This window comes from Chlorocebus sabaeus, chromosome 27 (genome assembly GCF_047675955.1).
Source record: "Chlorocebus sabaeus isolate Y175 chromosome 27, mChlSab1.0.hap1, whole genome shotgun sequence".
NCBI classification, from domain to species: domain Eukaryota; kingdom Metazoa; phylum Chordata; class Mammalia; order Primates; family Cercopithecidae; genus Chlorocebus; species Chlorocebus sabaeus.
Genome location: NC_132930.1, coordinates 34,335,881 through 34,361,732, shown reverse-complemented (window position 1 = coordinate 34,361,732; position 25,852 = coordinate 34,335,881). Strand labels below are relative to the sequence as shown.

Sequence of the window (25,852 nt, the reverse complement as noted above, 5' to 3'; positions counted from 1 at the left end):
TAAATGCCCCATCACCCAACCATAAGCATATAAGAGTAAGAATGTATTTGTTTTTGCTTATGTTCATATTTCTAGCACCTAGCACCCAAGTCTGGCATCCAGTAGGCATCCTTTAAACAGTTGATATGAGAATGAATGAATGCCTGGAACATAGTAAGTACTCAATTATTCAGTTCTTATTGATAAGCTTGGTGAGAGCAAGCAACACATCTTCCTTTTTAGAACCCCCAGGCTTTGGAATATAGTGGGCACTCAGTAGGAGACTGCTTTGTGCATTATCAAAGCTAATGACTATTCCTTGGACTTCATCTAATCATCAGCATGTTAAGTATGTCAAAGGTTTTTTACTCCATCTTAAAAACACGAACAATAAAGACTGTTTATTCACATAGTCGTTGTTGCAGCTAGAAATTGCCTGAAGCCACTGGGAAATTAATAAAGTAATTGTTTAAAGAGGGGTGACAGACCTCTAATAAGAGAAAACCTAAGTGAACCTATGCAGTTAAAATTTGAATTGACTCCATGTAAATAAATATAGCAACAGAAAACATGGTTTTAACTACTTTTATTTAAATGAGTCAATCTTGTTACCAGTTCATAGTTGTGCATAATGAAATCAGTCCATCATACATTTTTTAAGAAGGGAAGAAATAACATAAGAACATTACTTAGGTTCAAATTTGGGGGAGGCAGATTCTAAAATTTTCTAGAAAACTCTATGGTCAGAAAACCTAAGTTAATCTTTTTTGAAGTAAATTTTTAAATGGTAACTCTATGTGTTAATATTATCATATCCAGAGATCATTCCAGAGAGTCATATTAAAACTGTGGACATACTTTCCTTTCATGAAGAATTTGCAGCATTTTCATAAGAAGACAGATCTCCCTCAGGATTCCAGGATCTCATTTCTATCTGTGATTTTTTGTTTGTTTGTTTGTTTTGGTACTAAAAACCTCCATGTCATGTTTCAAGAGTCTCTTTGGGTTCATGGACCAAATTATAAACCACAGTATTATCAAAAATATTCAAAACCATCTCATCAGATATCCTAAACCAGCACAGCAGAAAGACTGGAAGGCAATCACACTATGGTGGACCTGATCATGGACACACATGGAGGCCCTGTAGTCCCCAATTCATGGCTGTTCTTTTAGAGGATCCAAAGATTATTCCACAGATCTCCAGATCAGACTCCATAGAAGCCCTGACATCAAAGATTCTCAATGGGTAGTAAAATAGAACAAATACTTAATTACAGTGATTGTCCAAGGCTGAATGTTAGTTAACACCCTTGCAGGGATATGGCTGGGTACCAGGCTCTCTTCCCTTCCCTCATTCTCCTCTCTTTTGGGGCTTCCCCCTTCTTAATGGTCTTCAAGATTTTAATTACCAGATACTCAAAAGACTCATAGCTTATATCTAACTGCCTTTTTGATAGCCCTCAGTGTCTCAAATGCCCTGAAATCCAACACATAAAAAAATAAACAGGCCAGGTGCTGTGGCTCATCCCTATAGTCCCAGCCTCAGTCCCCAGGAGGCTATGGCAGGAGAATCACTTGAACCTGGGAGGTGGAGGTTGCAGTGAGCCAATATCTCATCACTGCACTCCAGCCTGGGTGACAAAGCGAGATTCCATCTTGGAAAAAAATAAAAAATAACTAACAAACCAACCCAGCTCAATGCCTCCTTCCACTTAACCACCCATGCAAAAGCCAACTGAAATATTCTTCCCGTCCCTACTCAGTGAAGGGGGACAGCATCCAGCCGGCTCTACAAGCTAAAATGCAGGAGGCATCATTGTCACCCCCATCTCTTGCGAGGTGTCCTTATTCAATTTAGTCATCAAAGTGCACTAATTTTTCTTTCCTAAAATCTTTCAAATGCATTCACTTTTCTAAGGGATCTTTCTTTCAACAGCTTCCATTGCTTTAGGTAAGCTTTATAATATTATAAATTTTATTTATTATTTATTCACTGTGTATGTTAAAATATATTAAAGGCAGGGTCTTCAAATAAAAAAAAAATTACCAGAAAGAAACTCTCCACAAAAAAAGCCCTAGGCCCAGATGGTTTCACAGGGGAATTAGGGCCATGTAAGTCTCATAGGAGAATTCTACACAACCTTTAAAAGTGAAATAACTTCAATGTCATCCAAATTGCTTTGGAGAAAGAATAAAAAGAATATTACCCAAATGGTCATGAGGCTAGGATATTAATAATGCTCAACACTGACAATGACATCATATAAGAGGGAATATGAACTGAATTTCTCTTTTGAATCCTATTCTCTTTTACAATTACAAGAAATTTTAAATAAATATCATCAGCAGTAATTAATGTGGCCCATCAAAAGGAGGATATATACTGAATAAGTAGATTTTTTTCTAGAAATGAAATAATGATTTATTAACAAGAAATCTGTCATGATGAAATCAGTTTTACAGACAAAAAAATCAGCATGAATTCAAAGCTCAGACCTGCCACTTACTGGCTATCTGGTCTTGCCCAAGTTACGTAACCTATGCATGTGGGTTTTCTTAACTTTGGAGTGAGAACAGTAATGATACCTAGTTCTAAGCTGGGCAAAGATTAAATGAGTTGATGCATGTAAAGAAATTAAAATACTGCCTTGAGCATCAATTGCACCAAATAAGCATCAATTGTTCTTATTAATATACTTATGCATAATAATAAAAAAGAGTAACACCATCTCCTTGGACATCAGAAATACATTTGATAAAATCCAACATCCATTTTTTTTTACATTAAATAGCTCTTAATAGAATAAGAATAGATATTACCTTAACATGAGAAATATGTCTATCTCAAATCATAGATAATCACCTTGCTTAATGAAAAAATCTAGAAGCATTCCCATTAAAGTCAGACACAAGATACGGATGTTAATTATCCTCACTATTATTTAACATTTTTTCTGATGGTACTAGCCAATATAATTAGACAAAAGAAAGAAATAAGATATAAAAATGTTAAAAGACTAGCTAAAATCATTATTATTTGCAAATGATACAAAAATTTAGCTAGAAAATCCAAGAGGATAAACTAAAGAAAATATAAACATTAAGAATATTTTTTAAGGTGCCTGGGAATAAAATTAATGTATAGAAGTCAATAACTTTCATAAGTACAAACCAAATCAATTAAACTACAAAATGGAAGAAAAGACCCAATTTGTGATCATAAAAGTTATTAAGAAATGGAAAATATATACATATATATGTCTAAATATATGCATATGACCACACACATATGTATCTATACATATACACACACAAGAAACTCTCAAAATGTTACCAAGAGACATAAGAAAGATCTCAAAAAGGAGTTCATTGGAGAAATTGTCCAAGATTTTGAACAGAAAGACCAAACATCATCATAATAGCAATTTTCCCAACATAAATTTGTAAATTCAACTGGATTTCAATAAATACCAACTAATTTATTTTCAAATTAGATAATCTAATTCCAAAGTTCAAATAAAAAAAAAAAAAAGCCGCAAAGATTTACAAATCCTGAAAAGACGAATGAGGAGGTTATACAAATTCTAACAGATGCTAACATATATTATAAAGCAACAATAATTTAAAAAGTGTTCTATTGGATCAAGAACACAAAGCCAAAAAATACAAAGAATAGAGAACAGGAATTGGAATACAGAAATGGGCTCGAATACTTAAGGTAATTTAGAAATTGCTAAAAATAATATTTCAAATCAGTGAGAAAAAGACGTATCAGTCAATGAATAGTGTTTAGGCAACTGAGGAACTAAACAGTTTCCTCTCACTTTGTGACCCCTAAAATTTCAGGTGGATCAATTATTTAAACATAAAGAAAAAATCACCCCATTTTAAAGGTGGCATTAGAAAACATCGAATAATATATCATTATTATTATTAGCTCAGAGGGCTGTTACTAATTACAAAACATAAACCGGATGACATAGGGAAAACACCACATCATCTCACACAAACAAAAACAAAAATATTCAATGGAAAGCAAATCTAAAGTTAAAAAAAAGACCTTATGAACTTGTAATGTAATTTTAGTACATCACAGCAAAGTTGCTTCTTTAAAATATAACATCCTACATATCTGTAAGGAAAAACAACCCAATTAAAAAATGGATTCAGTATACAAACAATTCACAAGAAAGAAAATAAAGCAGCTCTTAAGTATATGAGAGATAATAAATATCTCTTGTAATAATAGACATACATATTAAAATGAAAATGAGATGCTATTTTTCACTGTTAATAGTGAAAAAATTTAAATTTAATAACTTCTAGTTCTTGAAAAGTGGGAAAATCGTCATTTTCATATGCTGCTGGTGTAACTGAAACTTGGTACAACCGCTAAGTTGAATAACTTGAAAATATCTATCAAAATTACAATGTATATATCTTTTCATCTGGCAATTCTACTTCTATAAATTTCTCCTACATATTTAGTTTTTTAGTTGCTCCTATGCAAAATCAAATATGAAAAGATATTTGTACATCATTGTGAATAGTAGAAAAATATTAGAAGCAACCTAAATGTCCATCAATAAAATACAGGCAAAATGAATTATGGTATATCTTTAGAGTGATAACCTTCTCTGGGATATATTTCTATTGCTTTTATAAAGAATGCCACTGCTTAACACTTAGCACTGCAGACATACAGTGTGTGTGTGTGTGTGTGTGCACGCGTGCGTGTGTGCATGCGTGTGTGTGTGTGTGTTTAAAACAATATATGCTTGTATATTCATGGAATATCTCTGGAAGAAAATGCAAGAAACTGGCAATGTTAACTGCCTCTCTTTAGAGAGGGGAGCTGAGTGATTGGGTGATAGGTGTAAAAAGTTTACATTTTAGGCGTTTTTACACACTTTGAATTTTGTGCTATATGGATAGATTATAGTACAAATACTTTTTTTTTTTTTTAAACAAAATGAGATAGTGAGGGTTGGTTAAATGGTTTGCAGTGTTTGGCACAGAGTCATCCGGCCATAAATGGCTGTTATATTCACTATTATAATACTGATTAGGAATTGGAAAATGACGGTGAGAAATGGAAAATCACAGAACCAAGTGATGGCCTATTTTGGACAGAGGACCTCTGTCCCTTAAATATTAGAGTGAACCATATCAAATAGTCAATATTTAACAACTTTTGACCTGAAAAAAATAGCAATTTCATATAATTCAATCCAATATTATTTTTGTCTGTGTAAATTAGACTGTAAGGTGATGGTGACAATAATGGTGGCTGTTAGTTCAATTATTTCTCACCATCCGAACCTACTTCTAGATTTAGAGAGTAAGGAATCAGAGAATTAGTTAAAATAATGGGTGTACTGGGCTGTATAAATCAATTTTGTTCCTTAGTTTTGGATACTGAGTGGCTTAAATGGGAGTACAAAGGATTTATCTGAAATATTATTGAAAACTCATTGATTCCTGAAATAGGATAGAAAGAGAATGGACACTGAAGGTAGGTGAGGGATGTCTGTTTTTGCAAGAGAAACTTACAGCTTACAAAGCATTTCAATGTAAGTGGCATCATTTATTCTTTAACCTGTGCAGGTGGGTGTTAGCCCACTAACCCATCCCGAAACCCATTTTACAGAAGAGTAACTGTTCCTGTTCTTAATTGCAAGCCACAGCGCAATGCACTCATCCCTCAGCATACTCAGGAGATTGGTTCCAGGACCTCTATGAATACCCAAATCTGTGCATACTCACGGCCTACCCTGCAGAACCTGCAGATAAGAAAAATTGGCCCTTCATATACATGACTTTCCCATCCTGTGATTACTGTATTTTTAAACAGCCTGTAGTTTTTAAAAATCCACATATAGGTGGACCCTTGCAGTTCAAACTGATGTTGTTCAAGAGTGAACTGTAGAATTAATGTTGAAGTAATTGACAAAGGACAAGACCCACTGTCAAGGCCTGGCCCCTCTTCAACAGTGGGAGAAATTTCACAGTCTCTCCAAAGCAAGGTATTATCTTTCCTGCCTTCTGTTAGTGAGATACCAAGAATTCCAAAACTTATGAAGTTACATGTAACTGGCCATTTTGTATATATGTGTAAATTCTGCTAATCAATGTTAATCAACATCATGCAGACCTCTGTTTTTCTACTTAAGGTTTCTACTCGTGGTAAAATGGTTCAAGAATTTGGTAGGTGGCCATACATTTTTTTCTTTAGGTAAAGCACAGACAGAATCCAAGGCGAAAGTTGAAAGAGGAAGGATGAAAAACAACTTCTTCAATTCCTAAGGCTACAAATAGTTTCAAAAAATAAAATCCACATTGTCATTTCTCCAGAGTTGACTTCTGTTCTTAAGTCAAAAGTTTCCATAGCGATCCATGGCATGATTGAACGGAAAAGAAGTTGCTCCATCCCTACCTTCTTTCACAAAGTTTAGAAATTAGCCTTGAAGAGAAAAGAGAATTAGGGGCCTTCTTGAGTAGACTTTGAGTCTTATGGTATGATTGGCCAAGAAAAAATTTTAAGGAGATCAGAGAAAAATGTGTGAGACTCTTAGGAGCACAGACATGAGTGTCATATGATATTTGAGAGTATCAAATAGGGGGACCAGAGTAGACCCAGACATACAGCAGATGCTTAGTAAATGTTTGTGGGCTGAATGGAAGTGAATGAGTCTTTCAAATGGAATACCAAGAAAAGACCACCCCAAACCATCTTATACCAGTAGGCAGATAAACCTGGGTCAGCCTCTATCCATCCATCCATCCACCCATCCATCCATCCATCCATCCATCCATCCATCCATCCATCCACCCATCCATCCATCCATCCATCCATCCATCCATCCATCCATCCATCCAGTTGCTGGTGTCAGTTTCCTCATTTGTAGCATGGTATTTATTATTTAATATGTGGTAGTTGTTAATATTTCTATCCTGTATTCTTTCTTTTTAGAATGCTTAAGTTGGAAAAGGGCTTAGAAGCCATGTTTAGCTCTCTTATTTTACAGATAAGGAACGCTTATCAAACAAAGTTAATGACACCCCACATCTACCCTCACATACAGGGCTGTTTATGAATTGCAAATAAGAACATCAGGTCTTTGGAGGAAGAGTGCTGCAGGCATTCACTCCATGATGTCAAGGACAGTTAATAGCCTTCGCAGAAGTGCTCTCAAGTATTCCAAGGCAACACAAAGTGTTTGCTTTTTAACACTCTGACTTTTCAAGGAGCACATCTCAAGTTGAGCAGAATTAAAATGATTGACCCCTCTATTCACTGCATATCAGGGCCTTGTTTTAGGCATTGGGGAAAAAGAGACACAATGCCTGCTTTCAAAAAGTTTACATCTCAGTGGTAGCCACAGGAGGCAGAGAAACAATAGAAGGGTAAACTAATGATTATGGAAGATAATTCAACTGATAAAAAATACTACAAAAACAAAACAAATGATGAGGTGTGAGAGAAAATAACTAAGGTAGAAAGGTTGCTTCAGATAAGGTAATCAGGAAAGACTTCTTGCAATCTGAATAATAGGGAGCCGGTCATAAAAAAATTTGGTTAGAGTATTCCAGGTGGCGGGATGATGATAATGATGATGATAATTATAAAATAGCAAATATTTATTGTACACTTACTATGTGCCAGCTTTATCCTGAATACTTTTCTGGTACTATTTTATTGAACCCTCTCAACTACTCATTGAGATAAGAGACTACTATTATCCCTGTTTTATTGGTGAGGAAATTGAGGCACAGAAATGGTAGGCAACTGCCCAAGGCTCTACAGCTAGTTAAGGGTCCTGATGCAGCAAGTACAAAGTCCCTGGCATGATAAGACATTTGGTATGTTGGAAAAGCAAAAATCAGGCCAGAAGTTGGGGGCAGGGGGCCCTGGAGCTTCAAGGAGATGAAGTTGGAGAGGCTAGATCCTGTAAGGTCTTTCAGGCCAAGCTAAGTATTTTGGATTTTATTTGGAGTGCAGTGGGCTGTCACCAGACGATTTTAAGCAAATGAATGGTTTTAAGGTTCTCCTTCGAGGAGTGACACAGCTTGATCTATGTTTCTAAAATATATGTCCTGACACTAGCATAGGGATAAGAGCTTGGGTGATAAAGGGTGGCCTTGAAACCTGGGATTTTGAAGTCTCAGATCAACAGGGATGGGAGGTATCATGGAATGAGTCCAGGAGGGTTTTTGATCCCATTATGCTTCAGCTCTGAGTAGTTTTTGGTGTTCTCGATCCATTGCATCTGTGGGCAATTTGGCAAAGAAGCCTGGTCATCTCAGTAGAAATGACTTCAATCCAGGTCTTCGATCCAGATGTCTCAGGAGGTAACATTTCTGCAGCGTGATAGTGAGGAGGGCACTAGGTCAACGTGGGATGTAATCCCAGCCTGGCGGTTTACCTTCTGCATGAAGTTAGATGAGTCCCAGGACCTTTCTGAGCCTCAGTTTCTTTTTCTGTAAAACTAGACCGTTAACACCTCCCTCTCAAATGTCTACTTAGGATTAAATAAAGCCAACTTTGTGCCTTGCCAGTGGTAGGACTCCATGATACTAGTTCACTGCCCTTTCTTCTCCTTTGAGAGGTGTGTGGTGGATGCTTTAAATTATATTTATTTTCTCTTAATTATAGTAAACACTTATAGTTGTTCCCAAATTCATTATCTAGATCAAGACCAGGGACAGACGATGAGGCCATAGAATCTATAGTAACAGTTGCTGTGTTTGAAGAACTTGAGTTTTCTGTATTTAGCGAGATGGTGCCTGGGCAAAGTGGAAGAGTGATCAGAGACCAGACACAGAGAAGGGTGTTGACTGAGTTCACTAAGCAGTGAAGCCCGTCGGCTCCTTTTCAGATTTCAAGCTACTTCCCTGCCTATGCCTTAAATCAAAAATAAATTCAAACAACTCCCTCCATGCTTCGCTCTCCCGATTTTCCTGATATACTGCTTTTTGTTTTTGTTTTTTAACCATTCTAGACAATTGTGAAGGCTGTTTCCCAGGAGCAACGGATCTGAGCTCCATCTTGCACTTAACTTGCAAATCCCTCAGCTTTCCCTTAGACTGACTGCCAATTTCCCACCTTACCGTCTATCTTGACTCTCAGTGTCTTGTTAAACAATAATTTCTTTCTCTTTCTCTAGTGCCTGACACTGGGAAATTACTGTTTTTAATCCAGGCCCTATTTGTACACTTAAGTCCAAAAATTTTGGCGGCATCTGTGGCTCTGAAATTGTTTTCAGTTAGAATTGCTCTGCTGAAATACTGTTTTGTTTGTTATTTTTTGTGTGTGTGTATTTGTTATTTTGTGTGTGTATATATATATGTGCGTGTGTGTGTGTGTATTTTTTTTAATGTGCTGATAGTCATTTTCTTTGGCCTGACTTCAGAAATCACTGTTTTCTAGACACTGACATGTCTATAACTTATGGTTATTCACTTCTTTAAGAGTTAACTGCTTTAATTCCCTTATCATGTAGTCATATGTACTACTTTTCTATCTCCAAATGCAATTAAAAGTGCCCTTCGGGTGTTCCAAGTTTTAATCATTCTCTGTGTGCAGCATTCCCATGGCTCCAAAGGGCTTTCTCTGCCTCCTCTCAGATGGGGCCTTTCTCCAAGAAAGAGGAGGCGGAGAAGAAAAGAAGGAGGAGAGGAGGAGGAGAAGGCGAAGAAGGAGGAAGGGAGAATCAGAATGAGATCTGACAGCTTTGTTTCAGAGGCCGAATCCCTCACCTTCTCTAAAGCACTGTCTCTCCTTTATGGACCCATGCCAAGGGCCCAGTTCTCAACCCCACAGTGGAGTGGTGTAGCAGGTTCTGAGAACAAGCCAGGCCTGAGCCCAGGAAAACATTGCTGTGGGATCAGCTTTGTGGCCTCAGGCATTGATGGATGTGTATGTGTAAAATGGGGATAATGATACTTATCATTTCATTAGGAGCATATAGTTCCTAATATATATAGAGAGGGAACTAATGATATTATGAATATTGTTATTCTGGTGGGTCCTTGGGGACAGTGGAGCTAGTTTCTGAATCAGACTCATGTTACAGAGCTCAATGCTGGCCCTTTCCAAACTGCCTGTAACACGTGCTCCTCCAGCCTTTGACTAGTGGCCTCTTGACATATGAGCTCTATAACCCTTGAATTAGTCTATATCTCAGTCAATGAGATGAGTCATGCACTCCCAGTCAATGAGATGAGTCCACTGGTCATGCACTATCAGTTGACCTGACAATGCCAAATAGTTATAGTAGTCTTACAGTTCTTATTCTCATTTTCTGAACTCATGACAGATTGGTACCAGACAGTTTGCAAGCCTGCAGTGACCCATGGGCCACACTTTGAATAGCACCTTTTATGCTTAAGTCTTTTGAGGATTTATAATATGCTGGGCATTGAGTGAGGCATAGGAGATTTTCTGGTGTAGCTTCTGCCTCCTCACAACGTCAGGGCTTAATGAGGGTTTCTTGCGGCTCTGTCAGAATGCATGAATGGTGAATGGTATAGCTGGATTCCAGCCTACTGTGACCACCAGTAACTAAGGGTCATCTCAATCTCTGAGCAGGGATTCCTGTTTCATCCTCAGGCTTGGCCTGGCATTTAGGTGGAAAAGGGAGTTGAATTGTAGCCCCTTCTCCTGTCATGTAACCAAGGGAAAAATCCTGGCTGGGAGTCAAAACCTCACAAAAATAAGAAACAAAAAACCTCGGCCAGATTCCAAATGCTGACTTCAGCTGTACTCATTCTGCTGCAGGCCACTTTATGTCATTCTGATGGAGGTCATTTTCCAAAGCTAATTGCCCAATTCTTTTAGGCACTGGACTATGCTCCTGTTGCTATCAGCGGAGGCTACGTGCAGGGACCAATGTTCTTTAAAGTATAACAATAACAACAACAAAAATCTTCATTTGCTTGGGAAATTAAAGGTACAGGATCAAAAGCCACTACTGTGATACCGAAATGCTTTCACACTCAGTTGATGATACTGCCTATTTGAAGATGTAGACTTACTTAACAATAACAACATCAAATAGCCTATAGATAATATCAAAAATATCCCAATGATAATGATTATACATTTGTGATAACACTTGTACTGGGGAGAGGTTCCAAATACAGGTACATGTTCCAGCTCCCTCAGGCCACACACTTCTTGGCAGACATCATCAATCAGTCACTCCTTCTCTTCTTTCTGATCTTGCCTGCAACATCAGAATCTCAGCATAGAATTCAAAGCCACAACCAATGTATGGACTCGGCTTCCTGGAGTAGTAATTCACAGTTTAGGAAGTGCTTGTCACATGCATTATTATTTTCACCCTCACCTGTAGTTACTGTGATTCAGAATGGACATAATTATTCACACATGAGAAAACTGGGGTGCTGAGAAATTAAGTCGCTTGATCAATATAATGTAAAAAATAAATGGCAGCAGTACAAGTTGAGTCCTGATCTGCTGCACTCAGAAAGTACAGGAGGAGACTGGCATTTATTATGCTTCTTCTGTTTGCCAGGCTCTTTCAAACTGTGGTCCATCTAATCTTCATGCCAACCTTGTGAGACATATTATTCTTTCCAAGATTCAGGTGAAAAAAAATTGGATTCAGGGAGCTTAGGAAACTTGTTCAAGATTATGTCGGTAGTAAGGGGAAGCATTAGGATTTGAGCCTACATTTTGCTGACTCCAAAACACATTTATTTGTCTTCCCACATGGCCTCTGCCATTCAACCTTGTACTTGCAGAAAACATTGTTAAAAGCAGGACATGACAAAGGTGTTTAGGGAAGTGGTATTAATGACACCAACAATTTGAACATGACTTCCTTGCTCAACATTAGAGAAATGATTAAACACATCATAGCACCACACAGGCATATTTGTAGCTATTTTACGGTTAATGATGACTATGTAGAAACATGCAAATGTTTACTAAATAACATTAAAAATTTGTATGTAACCTGATTGCATTTGTGCAGAAATTATGCATCTGAATGGATAAAGAGTAAGAGAACACACAAAGAAAATATATTTTGGCTGATATACAGGATAAGATGTTTTAAAGTCACACAAAACATAATGCTTAAAAAAATAACACCCCACTTTCAGCATTGGACCAATCTTCCAGACAGAAAGTCAGTAAAGAAACATCGAACTTAATCTGCACTAGAGACCAAATGGACCTGATAGATATTTACAGACCATTCCATCCAAAGGCTGCAGAATGCACATTCTTTTCCTCAGCACATGGATGATTCTCAAGGATCAGCCATACGGTAGGTCACAAAACAAGTATTAAAACATTCAAAAAATTGAAATAATATGAAGTATCTTTTCTGACCACAATGGAAAAAAACTGGAAATCAATCACAAGAGGAATTTGGAAACTATACAAATACATGAGAATGAGACAATATGCCCCTGAATGACCAGTGGATCAATGAGGGAATTAACAAGGAAATTGAAACGTTTTTTTTTTTGAGATGGAGTCTCGCACTGTTGCCCAGGCTGGAGTGCAGTGGCACAATCTTGGCTCACTGCAACTTCTGCCTCCTGGGTTCAAGCAATTCTCTGCCTCGGCCTCCCGAGTAGCTGGGATTATAGGCACATGCCATCATGTCCAGCTACATTTTCTATTTTTTTAAGTAGAGACGGAGTTTCACCATGTTGGCCAGACTGGTCTCGAACTCCTGGTCTCATGATACACCTGCTTCGGCCTCCTAAAGTGCTGAGATTACAGGTGTGAGCCAGAAACATTTTTAAAAACAAATGATAATAGAAACATAACATACAAAACCTATGGATACAGCAAAAGCAGTACTAAGAGGGAAGTTTATAACTGAAAGTGCCTACATCAATGAAGAAGAACAATTTCAAATAAACAACCTAACAATGCATCTTAAAGTACTAGAAAAACAAGAGCAACCCAAATCCAAAATTACTGGAAGAAATAATAAAGATCAGAGCAGGAATCAGTGAACTTAAAATGAAGAAAACAATGCAAAAGATCAGTGAAACGAAGGTTGGTTTTTTGAGAAGTTAAAGTAGACAAACCTTAAGCCAGATTTTTTAAAAAAGAGAGAGAGAAGAACCAAATAAATAAAATCATAGTTGAAAAAGGAGACATTACAACTAATACTGCAGAAATTCAAAAGATCATTAATAGCTACTATGAGCAAGTATATGCCAATAAATTGGAAAATCTAGAAGAAATGGACAAATTCCTAGACATAGACAACCTACCAAGGTTGAAACATGAAGAAATCCAAAACCTGAACACATCAACAATGAGTAACAAGATCAAAGCTGTAATGAAATGGCTTTCAGCAAAGAAAAGCCCAGAAGCTGGTGGCTTCACTGCTGAATTTTGCCAAACATTTAAAGAACTAATACCAATCCTACTGAAACTATTCCAACAAAGAGGAGGGACTACTTTCAAACTCATTCTCAGAGGCCAGTATTACCCTGATCCCAAAACCAGATAAAGACACATCATAAAAAGAGAAAACTACAGGCCAATATCACTGATAAATATTGATGCAAAAATCCTCAATAAAATACTATCAAACCAAACTCAACAACACATTAAAAAGATCATTTATCATGACCAAGTGGTATTTATCTCAGGGTTGCAAGAATGGTCAACATATGCAAATCAATCAATGTGATACATCATATCAACAGAATGAAGGATGAAAGCCATGTGATCACTTCAACTGATACTGAAAAAGCATTTGATAAAACTCAACATCTCTTCATAACAAAAAACCCTAAAAAACTGGGTATAGATGCTTCCGCATAATAAAACCCATACATGACAGACCTACAGCTGGTATCATACTGAATGGGGAAAAGTTTTAGTCTTTTCTTTAAGATATGGAACATGACAAGGATGCCCACTATTATCACTGCTATTCAATATAGTACGGGAAGTCCTAGCTAGAGTAATCAAACAAGAGAAAGAAATAAGGGACATCCAAACTGGAAAGAAAAAAGTCAAATTTTCATTGTTAGTCAATAACATCTTAAATTTGGAAAAACTTAAAGACTCCACCAAAACATTATTAGAACTGATAAACAAATTCAGTAAAGTTGCACAGTACAAACTCAATGTAAAAGTCAGTCACATTTTTCTATGCCAACAGTGAACAATCTGAAAAGGAAACCAATAAAATGATTCCAATTACAATAGCTACAAATTTAATAAAATACCTAGGAATTAACCAAGTAAGTGAAAGACCTCTAAAATGAAAACTACAAAGTACTGATGAAAGAAATTGAAGAGGATATACAAAAATGGAAACATATTCCATTTTCAGTGACTGAAACAATCAATATTGACACAATGTCCATACTACTCAAAGCAGTCTACAGATTTAATGCAATCCCTATCAAAATACCAATGACATTCTTCACAAAAATACAGAAAACAATCCTAAAATGTACATAGAACCACAAAACACCCAGAACAGCCAAAGTTATCCTGAACAAAAGGAGGAAAACAGGAGGAATCACATTGTCTGACTTATACTACAGAGCTATTGTAAATAAAACAGCATGGTACTGGCATAAAAACAGACACATAAACCAGTGGAACACAATAGAGAACATATAAATAAATCCATAGTCTACAGTAAACTCATTTTCAAAAAAAGTTCCAAGAACATACATTCAGGAAAGGACAGCCTATTCAATAAATAGTGCTGGGAAAATTGGATATCCACATGCAGAAGAATAAAATTAGACCCCTATTTCTCACCATATACAAAAATCAAATAAAAATGGATTACAAATTTAAATCTAAGCCCTCAAACTATGAAACTACTAAAAGAAAACACTGGGGAAACTCTCCACGACTTTGGACTGAACAAAGACTTCTTGAGCATTACCCCACAGGCACCCCAAAAATTGACAAATGGGATCACATCAAGTTAAAAAGCTTTTGCACAGCAAAGGAAACAATCAATAAAGTGAAGAGACAATCCACAGAGTGGGAGAAAATAGTTGCAGGCTACCCATTTGACAAGGAATTAATAACCATAATACACAAGAAGCTCAAAAAACTTCATAGGAAAAGATCTGATAATCTGATTAAAAATAGGCAAAAGCTCTTAATAGACATTTCACAAAAGGAGACATACAAATGGCAAACAGATACATGAAAAGGTACTCAACATCGATGATCATCACAGAAATGTAAATCAAAACTATAATGAAATATCATCTCATCCCAGTCAAAATGGCTTTTAGCCAAAAGACAGGCAATAACAAATGCTGGTGAGGATGTGGAGAAAGGGAACTTTTGCACACTATTGATAGGAATGTAAATTAGTATAACCACTATGGAGAATACTTTGGAGGTTCTTCAAAAAACTAAATATAGTATGATCCAGCAATCCAACTCCATTCCTATATACCCCAAAGAAAGGAAATCAGTATGTCAAAGAGACAGCTGCACTCCTATGTTTATTGCAGCACTATTAACAATAGCCAAGATTTTGAAGTAACTTAAGTGTCTGTCAACAGACAAAGAAATAAAGAAAATGTGGCACATATACACAATGGAGTACTATTCAGCCACAAAAAAGATGAGATTCTGTCATTTACAACATAATGGATTGAACTGAAGGTCGTTATATTAAGTGAAATAAGCCAGGCACAGAAAGACATACATTGCATGCTCTCATTTATCTGTGGGAGCTAAAAATTAAAACAAATGAACTGGAGATAGAGAGTAGGGATGGTCACCACAGATTGGGAAGGGTCAGGGAGGGGGAAAAGCAGGATGGTTAATTGGTACACAAACAGAGTTAGAAAGAATTTTTAAAATCTAGCATAACAGGGTGACTATAGTAAAAAATAATTTAATGGTTCATTTTAAGATAATTAAAAGAATATATTTGGATTGTTTGAAACACAAAAGGATAAATGCTTGAGGTGATGGATACTGTATTTACCCTGATGCAATTATGATGCATTACACGCCTGTATCAAAATACCTCATGTAACTTATAAATATATACACCTACTATGTACCCTGAAAATTTTAAAAATTTAACAAAAAACAAAAGAAGCATTTGTAACCTAGCTTTAAGAAAATGTGGCCAAAGGAAATAGAAAAATATAATCATTCATCAAAACATTTGTTTTCAATACTTAAAAGAATGCATTTCCAATATAATGAAAATACCATAATGACATTTAGAGTAAGGATTAAATACTGATTTAGAGCAAGTAGAAGAAATAATATTCCAATAAACATTTAACATTGGGATCTCTGAGTATTTAAGTGGGAATCTGCACCCTAGAGAGACGTGAGGGCCTCATACCATGTTGCCTTTTATTTTCTCAATGCATTCAACTCTTTTGCTCCTCAGATTTCATGGTGAAGTTCTAGGTAGTGATTTTTGAAATGAATCAACATTTTTTTTCTAGATGCTGTAGGGCAAATGAATTCAACTGAGTTTTCTTTGTGTAGTTTTTATTGTGTCATCATTTGAAATCTTGCCTTCCATTTACCAAATCATCCATCTGCCAAGCACACATTCAAGAGATACTACTGGGTACTTATGTGTCTTCACATTGCTCAGAGTCTAGTTCAGGAGACAAACGAGTGGGGAGACAATTCTTATATGGGACCTGCCAAGAGTTAATCCTGAGGCTATGTGCACAGAACTCCCAGAGCACTGGGGAGAGGCTCCTACCCCAGCTGAGAGTCAGAGAGATGTTCTCACAGGAGTTGATAGATGAAGAAATCCTGAAGGATGAGAAGGATTTAGCTTGGGAAAATTGGATGGTGAGAGAAGGGTAGCACCTCAAGGCAGTGGCAGTGGCATACTGTGCAAAGGCATGGAGGCAAGAGAGCATGACCAATTTGGATCAACTGTAGGTGGTTCGTGTGGTCTAGGATGGAGTACAAGCTGGGGAAGGGGCATGGAATGAGGCTGGGAGGCAGCAGAGACAGGATCATGGAGGGCTTTGCATACAAATGGAAGAAGGTGTGGTGAAGCAGAGCAATTGATTAATACACTGAAAAATGTAAACAAGTCAAATTTAAGCCCCCTACTGAGACGAAGAGGACCATGGTATCCTCAGGAAAATTAAGAGACAATAAAAATTCTGGAATGACCTGAAGTCCCCAGATGAGATTGACAGTATGAACTGGAAGCAGACTTACTTGTAACAGTATCTTAAATTCCTTAAAAAAGAGAATGTGCCTTAGGCATTCTTGTAAACATTCCACCCCATCCCTTTTGTGCTTAATATAGTAAGTAGATGCCACCAAACTCTTGGTTAGCTAATTGATGTGAAATTTATGAACAAAAGCAGACTACCCCAAATCATCAGAGATGTAGACAATTGTATAAACCAAGGCTATTCCTACTGTTTCTTGCATTCTGTTCAGTGAATGCAAGGAATGCCCACTCTATTGTTACAGGAGATAAATCAACATGAAAGTGGCACATTTCACTCAATGCCAGCGTAGAAGTTTGTGGCGGCTTCCTTTAAATGTTTAAGGATATGATTTCCGCATTGTTCACCCCTCTTTTCTTTATATTGTTGAAGACAAAATAGACATCAATTACTTCTTCAATTTTAAAATCTTATTATTTAAAGCTACTTAAAGAAAACATGGTTATTGCACACAGTAAACATTCAAATATAAGAATTTCATATTAGAAATTTGAAATGATGGCAATATCAAACTGAGTTAGAAGAAACTTTCATTCTGATGAAAGGCAAGAATTAAGGAAGAAGATCAACTCTTATGTGTGTTGACCCACAGAGTCCTTCTGATGAGCTCTGCATACAGGGGAATTCAATAAAAGATTCTGATGTGCTCTACCCAGAAAAGAGGACCAGAAGCATTTACAAAGGTACTTTGGTGAATGAGTAATGAAAGCTCTGCATGCATTTATCCTACTAGAACCTAGCGAGAGAGATGCTGTAGCTCATTTCACAGTTGAAAAAATGAAGGCTCAGAGAGGTCAAGCAACCTGCCAGGGTCACACAGCTAGTAAGAAGATGATGTTCTCAGATACATACTGTTTAACTTACTCCCAAGCCCATGTCACAGTGAGAGGGTGCTTATCTTGACCATGCTGTTACTGGAAAAACAAAATCTCTTGAATTACACCACTCAGCCAGGGTATATGGTTTTGGTTCAAAACACCTACCTGTGTTGGTACCTAAAACAAACTTGAAACCTATATTTTAACTATGTGAAACTTCCTAGAGCTCCCCAAGCCACTAACACTCTCCACCCTTCTCTGACTCCTCTCACAGTGGGCCCTCTGTTTGGACTGTCCTCTGCCTTGTCTGCCTGATGATCACCTACTCATCTTTTAGAATCAATCCAAGGGCCATCTCCTCTATGAAGACTTTCAGAGAGAGAGAGAGAGAGAGAGAGAGAGAGAGAGAGAGACAGAGACAGAGAGACAGAGAGCGAGAGAGAAACTCCCTGCAAGGCACATAGCAGCAATGCCTGGCACACAGTTAAGTGCCCCAGAAATGTTAGCTAGTACTATGTTTCTCACTGCACCTGGGAACAATTTCTCTCCAAGAGTGTATTTGTTTTTCCTTCTTACATTCTAGGCAGTGATCTCCTTGAGGGCAGAGACCTGGCACAAAGTAAGTGTGTTAGAAATGCTTGTGAAATGAACAATGAATAAATGGGCAAATAGGATCTGGTGGTAGCTGACAAGGCTCCACAGCCAGGTCTCATTGGCCTGGATGAACCAATGACCACTAAACTGCACTGCCTTCTCATGGTTGCTGAATTGGATCCCTTCGTAAAATGCCAGGCGGACAACAGGACTTCTGCTTCCCAGCAAACGAGGCAAAGGACACATTTCCGAGTTCCTGGCTTGCTTCTCCCATTCTAGTGCTCAAGTTCTAGCACTAGAGCGTGCTGCTTACTGAAAGGCGCCATCTCCCCATGCCCCAGTACACCGAGGACATGCTTCATGAAACCCACCACCTGCTATCGGAATACCCAACAGCCACAAAATAATGACTTCCCCATCCTGCAGGTCCCTTCCCAGCTCTGGCTTGGATAACTACTGCAGGGACACTCAGTCAGCAAGTCCCAGCCCCCTCCAGAGGTCACAGAGGCATCCTGTAGAGGAAGTAAGATCGCACTGTGACAGAGCGCCATCTCCGCAGACTCAGCCACTTCCAGTTGTAGCTCCACGGGGACCACTGAGTCAGCCATCATTGCACCTCTTAGCTCAGGGCACCTCTAACCTTGTCATGCTGGAATGCAACAGGAGGGAACAACAAGAGGGAACAGCAGGTGATCTGACAACCCAAATCAAATGGCAACAGCTGTTCTTGTTGTCACTTCAAAAGTACCAGGTCACCAGTGTCCCTTCCAGAGTGCTGCTGGCGAGTGTCTGTGTTCAGTCCCATCATCTGCATTCATAATGTCCACAGCTCGGTCACCCTCAGGGTCTCACCTGCTCCTCCCTCCAAGGGTGAGAGCCGCATTCGGTCAGCTCTGTGTATTTCCTGACTGCAGGTCTCCGTGAGAATGATTAGAATTTCACTGGAATAAATGAACTTGTTTTGACGAAGCTAGATGGCTGTAATTGCCTACTTTCTGCTCTGCTTAATTTTGTTACGTTAGACACTGCATATTGAAATTTCAACGTCTGGAGCCTTTAAAATCTCTATCCATCCTTTCCAAAGCAGGACGCATCAGTTTTTAAAGTTCTTCAACTGCATAGAAGGCTTTGGATTCATATTTACCAACATATCCATTTGACCTCTTTTTCTGATACTGGGAGTGGCATTGAAGCATCTTGTTACCTTATTTGCACAATACTTCAGATGACCTTCTGGGGCTTGAGGCAAAAGCCAGCCTCCTCAGATGGATGTGGAGGCTTCGGATCTTAAGGCAATTTTATAAATGAATGTATTTTGTGACTGCTCTGCTGTCTTAAAGAAAACTAGATGATAAGGCTACTAGAAGAATCTTAAATCCCAGTTCTAAATGGAAGAAATGACCTTTGTCTGTCATTCTCAGTGACCTACTCCATATGGATAACCACCACAGAAGCCCATGTTCACTGCTTTTGGGCAATGAGTTTGAGATTCTGCTCAGCCATGACCTGTCAAGTGGCCCACGTCAGCCCGAAGGATTGTGACTAGGAAGCATGACTTCTATCCTGAGCTGCTCCTTAAGACCTGAGGATCATTCCTTGGGCTATTTCTGGCTTTGCATCTCCCTCTATTTCAGAACGCTTCACTGGAACCACAGCTGACCACATCCTACCAGCCTGTGACTACCAACTGAGGACAGAGGCCGTAGCTCCACCATGAAACCCAGCAACTGGAAAACTGCCAGGAATAACGAGTGAGTGAAAAGGAATGGAATGAAGGCAGGGAAGGTAAATAGCTACTGAACCATGATGTGCAAGTCAGGAAACAAAGTAGCATTAGACATCCCCAGAGTGAGAGTAGAGAGTGGGTGCTGTGTTTCTCTGCGTGGCTCCAGCACAACAAACAATGATGGGTACACAGAAGGTGCTCAATACATGATGAGAATGAACACAAATGGGGCACTTTCTGTCCCCAGGCCCTGTGCTAAGCCCTTTACATGGACTGTCTGACCCAATCCTGGAACTAAACCCTACAAGGAGCTGATGTTATTTTTGGCAAAGTGAACGAAGGCTCACTGATAGATGCTGACTCTCTAGCGAAGGCAGGAAAGACATGACCCAATTCCTATCAATATCATCAGTCTCCCATGCTCACTAGCAAGGGAGCAGCATTCTGTGGTGAAGCTCATGGATTCTAGGGTCAGGCTGCCTGAGTTCAAGCCCCAGTTCTGCCACTTGTGTGTAAAGCTGGGAGACTTACTTCATTTACTGAAACCCTTGGTGCCTCACTTTGCTACAGGGATGGTAATGGGGTGCAGGGTCCGTTATGAGACTACTTCAGTCACAAGATACACAGCAAAGAACCTGACATGCAGCAAGCACTGTGTTCATGTGGAAGCCTCAAAACACTACTCCCTATTGCCAAAAGCCATACATGATTTCCTTGCTATCACTGTCAGGAAAGGGGTAGTGTCTTCTTTCCCTTTCACAGGTCTGACCTCAGTCTTTGTGGGCCACAGGATGTGGGGACCTGGTGGGCCTTGACCACAGGGTGAAAGTCAACCATTGACAGATGACAATAAGAGGAGTGGGGAGGAGAACAAAGGAAATTTGGTGTTTATTAATCTGTGTTAAATGCAGCCGAAAGATGTAACTAAGAATCTGTCCAAGATCTTGCTATAGGGCGAGTGACCAAGTCTAGGATAGACTTCAAAGTCCCAGCTTCCTATGTGGGGTCAGCTGAGGACACGTAGTGTGGAACTTCTTTATCTGCAGGAGGAAGAGCATCTTCCCTGTTTTAAACTAAAACTCTCCTGGTCCCTGACAAGATGATATGCCCAGCAGTACAGAGCAGCCTTCTGAATTGTGGAGAGAACAACTTCATAGACCATCACGCCCCAGGCCTCGCCACCCATCCGCATTATGTCAGTTGCCCCACAAGAGAGCCATTCTGACTGTGGAGACCGGAGGTTTGGGAGGACACAGCCCCAGCTACCCTGGCTGGGAGCACCCGCCATCCACCCATACTCCTGGGCTGACTTTGGTTTCCCTCTGAGCAGAGACCAGTGGGCTCTTTAGTGGTTCAGGGCCACCACAATGGCATGGGAATGAGGATGGGCGGGTGGGGAGCACAGCTGATTCTGGCTCTTGTCAGGCCTGGATTTGGCTCTGGGGCATCTAGGCTGTAGAGAGAAAGAATCTCCTTCTTTTACCCACCACCAAATCTGTTACATGTTGTGCAGAGAGTCCTTATGAAGCCTTAGCAATATCTGTGTTTCAGCATGGGATTGGATTTCTTCAGGAGACTCTTTGGGGCAGTATATTGATTCTCCTAAGGGATGACCAGTGCCTGGATGGAGGCATAGGGGCAGTGGACTCACCAATAATCCATTTGAACTTGAGACAACAACAAGGGAAGCAGCAACAAAGCATTTTGCGACAATGGGACATTGCTAGCCTTTGAATAATTAATTCTAAGAGACATACAGATACAGGACTGAACCCTGACAAATTCCAGGTTTGATGCTTTGTTAATTAAACCCCGTCCTCCATTGAAAACACACACACACACACATACATCTGGTACAGAACATAGACACTGTGCTATATCACCAGTACCTCATTTTAACTTCTTGGGTCAGGATGCATATAAACCTCTGGAGTACTTTTCAAACTCACCAAAACATAAAATCATTCGATTGATCTTACCCTGAGGTAGTTGAGGGTGAAGTTTGTTAGCCCCATCCTGGTGATGTTTTTGGACAGCTGATCCAGGACCTGAGGATCTTGTGCCTAAATGGAGAAAAAACCCCACATGTGTTTTATCACTACAGGATGGTCCTGAGAAAATCTCAGACTGCGCTACAGCTGCTAAGGAAATGTAATCTCGACATTGTCGATTTTATTTGGAGGGCAGGCTGCTGGAGGTAATTTAATTTACATTTCGAAGACACTTGCATATAACACTCAAGGACATTTTCAGATCCATTGTGCAAGACTGGGGAAAAACCAAACTGCTCAGATGTGCTTTCAGTCCTTGGGAGAAATGACATTACTTCCTCTTGGAGAGGCCTTGGCACTCAGGTCTCCAGCCTGAGTCACAGAACTCTGCCAGGAGAGCTCCAGGTCTGACACCCTCTTTAGAGAAGGCAGTCCCCCTGGACTGGGCAGATCCGTGCTTCAGGACTGGTTTTTGTTTCCTGCTGTGATAGTGCTGGTGTTTTTACAGCCTGGGGTTGAGGGCTGTATTGGAAAACTTTGCCACTGACTCGACATACACACACACACGCACGCACACACACGCGCACACACACACACATATATATATGGAGAGACAGAGAATTCTAACTCTCCTCCCCATTAAGCTGAGTCTGGAAATAGATATTCCCAACAATTTTTATCCTGCAGGACTGTAAGAGTAAGTATCATATTTTCCAAAATGTCAGCCACATTTTAAGAAGGGATGTAAAGTACCATGGGCCACACCAAATGTTCTGTTTGGCTAGAAGAAAATGAAAATTCTTTCTGGGATCCATTTTAAAATGAGTCTCTTGGTTGATGTTCTTTCTTTCTGTTTGCCTTTCCTTCTTCCTTAATTGATATAAGCAAATTGGCACTAAACAGAGGGAGAGGGAAGTAAACATCCCCTTGTCTCCACGTCTGCCTTCATGAGACTAGGTTATTCTTTTCTGTACATACCTTTTCTCATAGTGATACTACCAATTGGATTTGTGTATATAAATAAAAAATGCAGGAGAAAACAGAGCATGTCAGTTTCATGTCAATTTCCTAAACGAGGTCTTCCCTGACATTGAGCCTATATTCTTAAACCACTCTGATGTGCTAGGAAGAGTTTGTTCTATCAAGTAGTCAGGGGCAACCTCAAGGAACTTACATTTCAGTCAGAAGAGAGGAAAGCTAATAATAAAGGAATGCAAAAATCTTGTTCCTGCTGCTGTGGCTACCGATGACGATGATGAGAGCCAATCGCCGAAACCCGTAGAGGACACACTATATGCCAGGCATTGTTCTAAGTGCTTTACAGTCATCAACTCTTAATTTGATGATCTGAAACATGCTTTACTACTGTACCCATCTTATAGATGACGGACTAGAAGCATAGAGATGTCACATCATTTGCCCAAACTCACCCAAGAGCAAGGGTCCAACCCTATGTGGTCTCAATCCAGGGCCCAACTATTATCCTTTGCTGCCTTTTAGTCTATTTTGAGAATAATAGAAGTGAATATTCCAGACTTCCTTAAAGAGAGTGGAGGATGTAAACTAAGCTTTAAAAACCAAGGGCTTGGAGCATAAACAGCCAGAAATCATGGAGCAGGAAAGTGGGGTGCCACAACAAAAAGAATAAGGCTAATGGGAAGGGCAGAGCTTGCATTAACTAGTCAGAAAGAGGTGGCTGACAACCAATGTGTGGAGAAATAGCCAGGAATGGGACAGCTGGGAGACAAAGTTAGAACCACCACGGGCAAAATCTTGATTTTGCTACTTCTGGGCTAAAAAACATGGGGCAACTTATTGATTCTCTGAACCTCAGTTTCCTCACTTTTAAAATAGGAATAATACTAGCTCAACTCTGCCTGACTGTGAGAATTCAATAGCATGAGATATACAAAATGTTTAGCTGAAGGCCTGGCAGAGTAAAAAATCAGTAAATGGTAGTTACTGTTACATTATTTTCTTTTGATTGTTCAGGGTCTTTAAAATTAGGCTTATGAAGTCTGATTTTGCTCCAAAGATTTTCATGGAAGCATCATGTATTACAGAGGAGAGATTTAAATTTAAGTTGATGCCTTTGACGACTTATTAAGACATTGCACCTGACTAGTTCCTACTTAGATTTAAAATACATCTCTAGATCAGCATAGAACCCACCCTTGCACCTAATTTGTGCTCAGTAAATTTGATGTGATTTATGGTCAAACAAAACCAATAGAAGCCAAAATATTCCACTTCAAATTTAGCACCGTGATCAGGGAGGACCAACTTCTGACATGAATCTGAAGATATAGGAGTCCCATGTCCCATCAGATGGTTCTAATCAAAACTGGAAACTGTTTTTCTAACTTCTTGTTTTATTTCATTCCCCAGTTATACATAACAGGTTTATTAGCCCAAGCAGAGCAGTAATTGATAATGACTGAATGGAATTTAAGAAAAGTACAAACTGTTTATTGAAGTAACCTCAATTTGGAGTTCAAAATAATAAAATATAAAAAATAGTCACACAATGTACCAATCTTGGAAACAAAAAGGGGAGAAAAGGGCCTGTGCATTAAAATGGTTGAGAACAGAAGTCAATATTTAGAGTTAATTACCTAAAGCGTGACAACTACTGGAATTCTTTCCCAGAGAGAGGACTGGGTTTTTCTCCTTGAGTGAAATGAAGGAGAAAAAAAAAGAAAAGAAAAGAAAGCAAAACAGAAATTAAATTACTTACATGCATGGCTAGGATGCTTCTCGGGACTAACTCTCGGTATTGTCTAATGGTAAAGTGCCATGTTTTTATTCTCATGAGATCATCAAAGGTGAACTCCAAGATCAGTCTGCCTTCTGTACACACCTAGAAGTGACAAACAACACAGTCATTCATTATGCACTTTGTGAAAGCCACTTTTTGTAACTCACATATCAGCTACTCAGCGTGGTCTCCCTTTCTGTCCTTGGGCAGTGCTAGCTCTTGGTAAAGATGTGACACAAGTGATGTGTCCACTGCACATGGTACAAATGTCAGCTCTAAAATCAGTGGGTTCAAGAGACTGTACAGCTGCTTATTGGCCGTGATGTGCTAGTAATTCTACTATTTACTGCTGAAACTCTATGACCCTCAGGTTTCTTCATCTGTAAATACGGAGATAAAACCCATCTTATAGTGACATTGGGTCAAAAAGTTTTCCTCCACTTTCATCATCCTTCAACCACAGAGGCTTCAGTTCTTATTCTAATCTTGGTTATCCTACTCTGGGACAAAGTACCAAATAAACTCATTCATGGTTAAGTGTAAGTTACTACAACTTGATCCAACTGGAGGAAGTTTTTATTTCGAAAATGAAATTCCAGAGGACAATGTTTAACCCAAGGCAGTCAGTATCAGTTACTGACATGTGGAAAATAGAGGCAGGTGTCAAGAGTATATTCCTTGAATCTCAGCACATCAGCAATGATAAATTCTGCTAGCATAAAAGGCCAGTCTTAGGGGGATGGGACACTTTATCTTTCTAAGAAAA

General features: G+C 38.9%; 1 protein-coding gene across 10 annotated transcripts in view; it reads right to left on the bottom strand.

Annotated features, from left to right (window-relative positions):
* The window catches only part of LDB2 (LIM domain binding 2), a 394,374-nt gene that overhangs the window by 54,680 nt on the left and 313,842 nt on the right, over positions 1 to 25,852 (bottom strand). For all 10 annotated transcript variants that reach the window (XM_008017817.3, XM_008017815.3, XM_008017820.3 and 7 more), the window contains exons 4-5: positions 25,066 to 25,188; positions 22,317 to 22,400 (exon numbers count right to left, since the gene is read on the bottom strand). In XM_008017817.3, coding sequence (XP_008016008.1) covers positions 22,317 to 22,400; positions 25,066 to 25,188 — 207 coding nt within the window. The remainder of the gene's footprint in view (positions 1 to 22,316; positions 22,401 to 25,065; positions 25,189 to 25,852) is intronic.